General features: G+C 34.8%; 1 protein-coding gene across 5 annotated transcripts in view; it reads right to left on the bottom strand.

Annotated features, from left to right (window-relative positions):
• Positions 1 to 336: 336 nt before the first annotated feature.
• LOC138322939 (rho GTPase-activating protein 24-like) overlaps positions 337 to 10,459 on the bottom strand; it is a 42,068-nt gene continuing 31,945 nt past the window's right edge. For all 5 annotated transcript variants that reach the window (XM_069267192.1, XM_069267196.1, XM_069267194.1 and 2 more), the window contains 2 exons: positions 10,327 to 10,456; positions 337 to 9,397 (listed from right to left, as the gene is read on the bottom strand). In XM_069267192.1, coding sequence (XP_069123293.1) covers positions 8,059 to 9,397; positions 10,327 to 10,456 — 1,469 coding nt within the window. In that variant the 3' untranslated portion in view covers positions 337 to 8,058. The remainder of the gene's footprint in view (positions 9,398 to 10,326; positions 10,457 to 10,459) is intronic.

The raw sequence follows: 10,459 nt of genomic DNA, 5'->3' as shown, positions 1-10,459 counted from the left end.
TAGTTTCTTCATAAATCACTTAATATAATACTGAATACAGGTAGCCGGTTATTTTTCGGGGTAAAGTATTTTATGATTTTACCTAATTTGAGAAAATAAAAATTTTGCAATCTGAAGATTTAAACTCTACTTATTTTCACATGAATGAAATTATCAAGATCTCAAAATCATTCTGCAAAATTGCATAAAAATATCCCCACAAAACTGCTAGCGAAAATGTATATGGTATTCTTTAAGTAACCCTTTTTCCCTGTCGCAACCATTTATAAATGGTTGGAAGCAGACAGATGAAAGGCTGTTGTTTATAAAGGTAACAATACTAAAACAAAAACACTATTGTTTCATGTAATCAAAATATGTTTATTGTACATCAATACATAACAAGTAATAACGATATATGGTCCTATCAGGAAGATAAACATTGATCTATAGGCACATAGACAAGCAGCACCAAAAATAAGTATAGCAGTTATTGGTATAGATGGGTGGTATCACCTTCAGTACCGATAACCATCAAAATGCAGCAAGTACTACCCCCAGTAGCTGTAAATGCACAGTAACTATGGTTATTTCTCTAGCATTTAGTGTCTAAGAGTCCTTGTTTGTCTTTGTAACTTCTCCATCTTTTTTATTTTTTCCCCAAATAATATACATATGATAATGACACAGAAGATTACTTTTGGATCCATACATTTAAATGAGGAATTTCACAATGTCATATATGACAGTGTGTTTATGTATCTGTTATGTAAGGGATGGTCTAGAGGTTGAGCTTGTGTAAAAGGGGATGACGATGCTGAGTTTAAGCCAGCGAAACAATTAATTATGATGCTTTTTCTTCAGTCATTTTCAAGTAATTTTGCAAAAAACTGAATCAATGAAAAAGAAATCACAGTCATCATTTAAGTAATATAATGAATGATTAGAATACAATAACATTGCTAAACAAACCTTGTATGCAGTGTTTTACTTTTATCACTCTTTCAAATATCTTGTCCTTATTGGTGATTGATTATAAATCAACAGACACAAGACAGCAACATATTAAACAAGTACTGGTCATATTATACTGGATATTAAAATAGGAAAATCTGGATGTTGGTTAGTTTTTATGAAATACACATACAAATTACAAATTATGACACATTATACCATTGTAGTGTACATTTAATTTGACTAGTACATGATATGTAATAATTTACTATACACCAAATAAAGACTAATAAATTATCCATAAAAACAATAAAAGGCGATGAAGCTAGTGTCTGTTGATTCATATCTATCAGACTAGTATAAACAGAAGGTGTTAAAATTGGTCCAGAGATACAGGGTGTGTGGGTTACTGGTCCAGAGATACAGGGTGTGTGAATTGGTCCACAGATACAGGGTGTGTGGGTTACTGGTCCAGAGATACAGGGTGTGTGGGTTACTGGTCCAGAGATACAGGGTGTGTGGTTACTGGTCCAGAGATACAGGGTGTGTGGGTTACTGGTCCAGAGATACAGGGTGTGTGGGTTACTGGTCCAGAGATACAGGGTGTGTGGGTTACTGGTCCAGAGATACAGGGTGTGTGAATTGGTCCAGAGATACAGGGTGTGTGGGTTACTGGTCCAGAGATAGAGGGTGTGTGGGTTACTGGTCCAGAGATACAGGGTGTTTGGATTGGTCCAGAGATACAGGGTGTGTGGGTTACTGGTCCAGAGATACAGGATGTGTGGGTTACTAGTCTAGAGATACAGGGTGTGTGGGTTGCTGGTCCAGAGATACAGGGTGTGTGGATTGGTCCAGAGATACAGGGTGTGTGGGTTACTGGTCTAGAGATACAGGGTGTGTGGGTTACTAGTCTAGAGATACAGTATGTGTGGGTTACTGGTCCAGAGATACAGGGTGTGTGGATTGGTCCAGAGATACAGGGTGTGTGGGTTACTGGTCTAGAGATACAGGGTGTGTGGGTTACTGGTACAGAGATACGTACAGGTTGTGTGGGTTTGTCCAGAGATACAGGGTGTGTGGGTTACTGGTCCAGAGATACAGGGTGTGTGGGTTACTGGTCCAGAGATACAGGGTGTGTGGGTTACTAGTCTAGAGATACAGGGTGTGTGGGTTACTGGTACAGAGATACGTACAGGTTGTGTGGGTTTGTCCAGAGATACAGGGTGTGTGGGTTACTGGTCCAGAGATACAGGGTGTGTGGGTTACTGGTCCATAGATACAGGGTGTGTGGGTTACTGGTCCAGAGATACAGGGTGTGTGAGTTACTGGTCCAGAGATACAAAGAGTGTGGGTTACTGGTCCAGAGATACAGGGTGTACAGGTTACTGGTCCAGAGATACAGGGTGTGTGGGTAACTGGTCCATAGATACAGGGTGTGTGGGTTACTGGTCCAGAGATACAGGGTGTGTGGGTTACTGGTCCAGAGATACAGGGTGTGTGGGTAACTGGTCCATAGATACAGGGTGTGTGGGTTACTGGTCCAGAGATACAGGGTGTGTGAGTTACTGGTCCAGAGATACAAGGCGTGTGGGTTACTGGTCCAGAGATACAGGGTGTATGGGTTACTGGTCCACAGATACAGATTGTGTGGGTTGATTAGCATTATCTCAAATACTCTTCAGGGGTTTTTCATGTTCAAAAGCATAACCTTTAGTGTTTATCTTATTTAACTAATTAAATGAGACAAAATTATTGTATATTGTAATTTGTGTAACCACTATTTTTAAAATACACAAAATAAATATGTACATCAAAATTACTGTATGAATCAGATAATTGAAATCATGATGCTAAGTATTTTTCCATAAATAAAACAATTACATGTATACCTTTTTAAACTAAAATACATTTGTTAATAATAAATCAAATATATCACTAATTAGCTAAAAAGACACATGCTCCATGTGATAATATGATATAGCTCTGCAGCATGTGTACACTCCACTACAATAACAAACTCAAGCTCTAACAAATATAACAATATCCCAACAAGGTTTTCTATACAACCAATGCAAATTTTACATCAACAGTACGTAGCAATAAGTAATGGGAAAAGGAAAGTAGAACACAATGTGTAACAAATCTGCTGATGGCACAATCAAAAAATGTAAAATGATGTACTGATCTACATAATATATATACCGGTATATGGAGCTAAAACTTCCTACTTAGCGGCTATCTACTATCACTGATAATTGTTCTATCGACTTGTTTGCAGACTTATAGTCAAACTTACGTATAATACATTGAGACATACATAGCTTCATAGAGAGGCGTTTATATATCATGTGAAAGTTTGAGCATTTAACATGTGAGCTTACACCATAATCTACCAGTAAAATTTGAGCAAAAATATCTTAACATAGTCACGTAAGTAATTCTGGATTTCTTTGTTTTGTATACTGAGCTAAAATATTGTCAAGTTTAGTATGTCAGAATAACCAATGTAATAATTTTCATTTACATGTATCTTCAGTTAACTAAGATCATAAAACATTTTGAAACATCCGCCTAAACTGTAATACAATCATGATCATAGAAGTTGGTTTGTGAAGACACATTAAAACAAATTATTCAGAAGTCTACAGAGTTCTTTAATCTGTTTGTCAATGAAACAGATGGGAGTGTTATGGTTGATGATAATACTATGAACCACTTTAGTTTGGTGAGAAATAAATTTTCGCATAATTTCCTCGAGGTGTCTAAAAATTCAAATGTTATGTAAATAATTTAAACAACTTTAAAATGAATACAAAACTGCCAGTAAGAACCCTTGTTTGAGAATTTATATATTTGCCAATATGTTGAAAACAAAGAGTATGCCAACTATTGTATTTTATAAGCAAAAGTAAAGTGGTTCATAGTATAGCAGTAAGAACGACTACGTTTCATGTGAGACACGGCAGGTCCAGTCACCAAAACATTTCCCAATCAATAGTGTTAGAGATGACATTGTTAACACATGAGTGGATTAGTAGTTAATAGCCAGTTTCCTTGCTGGCCATCTTGTTGAAGGATGCTTGGTCGTATGTCCACCCCCAGGTCAACGAGGTGTTATGGGAGGGTGACAAGGAAGCTTACGACGTAAATCAATATCTGTACAAATCAGGGGAAATATTTTACTTTTTTTGTCTACACTGAATCTGAATAATACTGATCTCAACAACTTGCTGAACCAAATCTGATAATAAATGTCTTTTACAGTATGCTACTTGTGTATCCATTTAAGTGCCTCGCCATATAATTTAGAAAATCAACAAATATTTGCCATAATGTTTTACAGGTAGGTAAAAGTATCATTTCTCACTGTCATTTTAATTGATACCTGTGCACAAAAATAATTTGCCTGTAGTACTTCAGTGGATAATAGAAATGATTGAACTTATCCTTCGTTTAGTAATTGATAATACATATAGTCTATAACTCAGTGAATCAAAGAACACAGAAAAGTGTAGGATTGGATTTTGAATATGGTAACACAATATCTGACTTAGATGTTGTGACTATATTTTGAAGAATTGATAGTTTCTAACATCTCTAATCATTAGAAATGAAGACAAATCTCCAGGAATTATTATCGTTTGTGACACATACTTGGGTGACCAGAGATGGAGACAGACGAGAGGATAGTCTGACTCACTACACCTGTTCAATAAAGCTCTACTGAGTCATCAACTGTCAACACCACTATTGACCATTGGTCAGCTTGAAGAGGAAGTAATTGAAAATAATAGCTACCAGTCAGTTAAAGAAATTTTTACCTTATTTCTAGACATGACCACTCCATGTCTACAGATTGACAATATTTTATGCTTTCTCAGATGATTCATCGTTAAGTGGAAATGGGTTCTTAGAAATAGAATATAGGTACATGTATTGCTACTTCCCATCAAATCACCATTATAATACAAGAATGGAACATCCTTTAATAAATACATGTGAAATGATAAATCATTCATGGATGAACACACAAATCCGTTTTGGCAGTAACATTTAGCAAAAGCAGAAAATATTGCTGTTTAAGTGTTTTTTATAAAGGATAGATGGATTTTAATGGCTGAAATTTAATGTAGGATATTTCCCTCCATTGGAATGTTAAAATTTCCTTGAGATTTAAAATTGGTCTAAAATAAACTGCTATATTAAACTAGTAATATGGTAAGCTTTTTAATGCAATCTTAGCATGGTCTTATCAGGCCATTTGGACCTCCCCAATATATACAACCATTCAGAACAATGGAAGCAATTACAATGGACAAAAGGTGGTGGTATGATGGGCGACTACTGTAAATATGTCAGGTCAAGCACAAGATACGATAAAAGGCACCTTAATATGACTGAAGCAGCCAAATGTACACATGCAATATCGTACATACCACCAAAAAGCACCTATCACATGGAAGAGTTAAAACACAAGTTGGTTAACAGATATTGGTCCTTCTATTCAAATGGGATAAAATACTTCAGACATAAATTGGGTTAAAATATGATACAGAATTTACTGTTGAATTACAATGTATTATGGCCATGGACATTTTTTTTAATACATTTTGATGAGTATTTCTGCCACTAAAACATTAATATAAAACCTTAAAACTCCTATAAGTATTACACTTGTTCCCTTTGTAATATGTTTCTGATGACATCTAAAAGAAATGAAAGTAAACATGGCACCAAATCACAGAGCTGAAAACACATACCACATCAAATTAGAGTGGGAGTTCACTTTTAACATTTAAAACACTACAACACAGAAATATCAGCCCATACACTCGAGTATTGAGAAAGAAGCACAGATAAACTGGTATAAAATCTAGCTTTTAACTACTAATATGTATAGTCTTATACATAAAAGAAAATGTTATGTTAATATATATATATACTGTTACATGTTAACTCCTAAAAGAAAGCTATAGCCTTGAGCAACCAGAGTTTGCATAAATTAGATAGAAGATAACAATAGATTTTGGCAAGAAAAAATAACACCATTAAAAGTTAACATTAGATAACAAACTTTACAGCAACACGTAGAATCACATGATCAACAACAGTTTATGAATTAAGGAATAATGTAACTTTGTAATACTGTGCAGTAGATGATCTCATTTACTCTAATAACCTACTGATGATCTCCCTTAGCAAAGCAGTAATACTACAAAATGAATGAACTCTCTCTCCATAAAAATACCCCCATACATATATGTAATTTATTGTAGTTCAATTATAACTAGGGTTACTACACAGATATCCAATGGAATCACTCCTCATGAATTATTTCAAAACAACTGAATCATGGGTATGAAAGATCATTGCAGCATGGATTATCTCCCCTTACATAATTTCCATCCATTTTTCATTGCAATACAATATATTTTCACTGACTGTTTTTCCATTGTTAACCTTGTTATGGTATAAAAGTGACTATCTATATCATATGATTTTCACCCTGTTTATTGTTATTGTGATGTGTGGTCTCCCTTTGTGAAAATTTACTCTATCATTATAATACAGTACTTACATATACTAACCAATACATTTAAATAAAAAAAAAATCATTAGATGGTAATGATACTTACTTAACAATGATAAATTAACATGCTATTTTATAAAATCTTTCATGAAGCCGATGTACAAGTATTTACTTTATAGGTAATGATTTGAACACAATATTGTAGCTAGTCATAGGTAACTAACAATGCCAGGACCTTTCTAAAGTATGGCTACAGATAACTAGCAGCTTGTATTGGATATAAATATGATGGTTATTCAAAAGTGCCTTATGATAACTAGATATATATATATGTACATACTATTGACTATAATGATGTTGTAGCTATTCTATTGTAGCTATAGCCATCCTCAGTCCTAGGTGTGTAGTCACACTTGTACTCAATCTTTTTTAGCAGAGACTTCAATAAAACAAAATCATCTGTTGCCATTACTAACTTTGTTTTGAACAAGCACTGCACCAACAGCTACTTATGGCAAAAATGATACTATATCTGGAGACTCACATCTGTATCTGTAAACATGCATCTTCACATTAATTAAAATTTTAAAGCAGAATACACTTTATATTGAGGCAAGCAAACTGCATCAGATGAATGCCCTCTGAAGCATTGAGATGAGGTATTGACCGGGTAGGTGGGTGGGGTAGGGATGGCGGGGTGGGGAATAGTGAAATAAACCTGGCATATACCTAAATCATTAGTATCCCATGCATGGTCATATCAGAAAAAGGACATTCAGCATATACTGATCAATCTATCAAGCATAAACCATAACAGATTAATAATAAATTACCATAAAAAATTATATTCTTTTCCGCATAGCAAGCCTCTTTTGTTCAGCAAATGTAAAAAGAAAATATATAGCCCACATGATCTACTGAAAATACACTTATTTTGGCAAACTAAAATTTCAGCACAAAATTGATTTTGAACAATATTTTGTAAAGCATAATAATGCTAATAGCACAAAAATGCCTAAAGTATACATAGCCTCCATCTCCTGAAGACCTAAATAATCAATACAATATTAAAACATGTGTGTTTACAGTATTAAAAGTTCATTGGTATACATACTAGAATTATAGTACTATAAACCAACAAAATTTTGAACTTTCTTGCGTAACAACTTTTCATAGCGATTTACTTATCATGATTTACAATTAAAACGTTCTAATGTACATGTAGTTGAATATTTTTCACAGGATTTCATTTTCAGAGTTTTTTTATTGCCAGTGAAATACATGTACTGTACATGTATGTGAAAATTACTTGCAAGCAAAATTAAGTTTGGTTTATAGTACATGAAAGCTCCTAAAACTAGATCCTGGTACGTGTAGCCTAAATGTGTAATTAAATACAGTAATGATATTGAAATATAATGATTGTGTTTCTATAGCTAGTACATTGTATTACAATGTAACAATGTTACAATAGATGACCTTGTACTTAAAATTGCAGTAGTGATTTACGATATTGCAATATTATAATCAATTTATTAATTACTAGTAACTAGTACTTTTTCCTTGACTCTTAATATAGTCTAAATACGCCATCATTACTTTGATCCTAATTCCCCAAATTGAGACTGATATTGTTGTAGCTGAGCTTGTAGTTCTACAACTCGATTTACAGCATCGTTTTTGGATAGCCGTTCAGATTCCAGCTTTATACACAGATTTCTTATCTCGTCTTTCTTTGACTTTTCAAGAGCAGCGACACGTTTTTCATATTTGTCCTTCATAGTGTCTAGTTGTGTAGAAAGTGACTTGATTTGTTTGTCATACTTCATTTTCATGGCTGATATCTGTTCTTCTTTTTTCCGTTTTAAATCATCAATTGTTCGACTTAGATCACGTACCTCCTGTTTCAGTTTGGACTGTTTGTCTTCCTCGTGAGTGCCATGTACAGTTTTCCGGTTCCACTGAGATTCATGGTTACGCATTACATTTTCAGACCCATTTATCTCCAGAGAGTTTCTGTTACGCTTTATTAGACTTGATCTGTCTGGTTTGTATAGAGTTGGAGAGGTAGGCGACGGAGGACAGGGGTCGTTTTTGGCTCTCTCACTCACCCGTCGACCTCTCTCAAGTTTACTTTTTCTTTTCGGAGCTATAGGTCTGTCAATTTCTGCATTATCATCACACATGTTATCCGCAGAACTAGAAGTTTTGTCCGACATGTCACTTAACGGCGACAAATCATTCTGTGGAGATGTAAACACATCATTGTCAGCAAACTGAATGTCTTTGAGCTCCTCCAAGAGACTTGTGCGAATGAGAGGACGATTTAAAATATTATCGTCCGTCAAAGGCTGTAGAATGTTGCCAATGTCCTTAGTGTCCTCCTCTGTGGTCAGGTCGAGAAGTGTGTCCACAGGTACCTGTGGAGGGCTCTCGGTTTCTTTGGTAAATATTTTTTCTGGGTAACAGATCATCATGTAAGCCAACTGTTGTGTGAGGTCAGCTGTTGCCATTAGTAACTCGGGTGTGTTCACCTCCGATACATTGCGTAAAATATTAGGACCTAAAACGGTCCCGAGATTTAGATGTGTCATTTTATTGATAGCTGATTTTTCACCTACCTCATGGAAAAATGTACACAAGAAACTTAATGAATTGTAATTTTCATCAGGAATTTCCGAAATAGCTAAATTAGCTTCCACTACAACTTCCATTTTACTGTCGAGATCTCGAGCATCTTGAAAATTGAGAGCAATATTCATGAACTTTTGATAATTTTGTGAAGGAATGATGGAATCGGGCAGTTCCCTGAGGTACATCTTCATAAGCGACGCCACTGAGTGGACATCTATCTCAGATATATCAAACTTCACCTTCTCAGCACAGTCAAACTTTTCCTTGTAATCCTTAATCAGAGATGTTCTACCAGCCAATCTGTGGAAATAAAGCAAACTGGCTATCAAATATTGCTGCATACATTATTAGTTAAGAGGGAAATAGTCAATCAAAATCATTTTTTTTTCTATAGTTTTCTTATCAAGTAGGATGATTTGGTTGGATTAGTTTAACTTCCTATTAAATATTTCCTATCAGTCAAATCATCGTAACAGGATAGTGATTAGTTGAAGACAGACTAACTAATTCTGATTTTAAAGCTTTCTTATATAAGATAAAAGTACAGTGTCACCATAGCAATTCATAATGTTTGCCATTATGGCTCATAGAAACAGCCTCTTGGGTGTAAATCATGATGGCAAATGTACAAAGCTTAAATAATGCAAGTCAATTATGAAGTCTAAAAATCCATCAATGTACATGCACTACTATATCGTCTGTTGAAGATAAAAGTAGTACAACTCTTCAGAAAAAATCAATATGATCATTCAACAAAGCTGACAACTGTATGTGTCATCTTTGATAACAGAAAATGATTAATTAATTAATCCTAAAAGCCTACCCTTACTTAACTATAAACTGATTATCTATCGTGCCACATATAAGAAATAGAAATTGGGTCAAGATTAGCTCACTAATAATCCAGAGTGACAGGTGTGTATGGGACTACCACGGTAAGGACTGCTGTACAAACAGGAACGTTAAACCATAATACAAGTTGGAACTTTCAGCTACAACAGCAGTTAATGCTAACTCAAACCCCAAAGAGTTGTTGAATTTATCAACCATACTATACCATGTCAATAAGAGCTTCAAAAAAAGGTTATTTTTGTCTTAATTTAGGGTAAATGGTCCAGACTTATTATTCATGTTTTGAAAAATCCGGATCTGCAACTGAAATTTTGAGAAAGACAGAAAAGAAATACACCAGAATTGTGAAATGTGCTAAAAGAGAATTAAACACAAACCTAAAGATTCCTTCCACTTCCATGCCATATTGTCGTAAGAACTCCACACTATGAGTTATGATGAAGGGAACTTTCCTACAATATCTCCGCTCATAGGCCATGGTGTCCTGTAAACTCTGACCGAAAATAGCTG

Source organism: Argopecten irradians, chromosome 5, assembly GCF_041381155.1.
Source record: "Argopecten irradians isolate NY chromosome 5, Ai_NY, whole genome shotgun sequence".
Taxonomy (NCBI): domain Eukaryota; kingdom Metazoa; phylum Mollusca; class Bivalvia; order Pectinida; family Pectinidae; genus Argopecten; species Argopecten irradians.
Note: the sequence above shows the minus strand (reverse complement) of the source record. Positions and strands in the feature narration are given on the sequence as shown.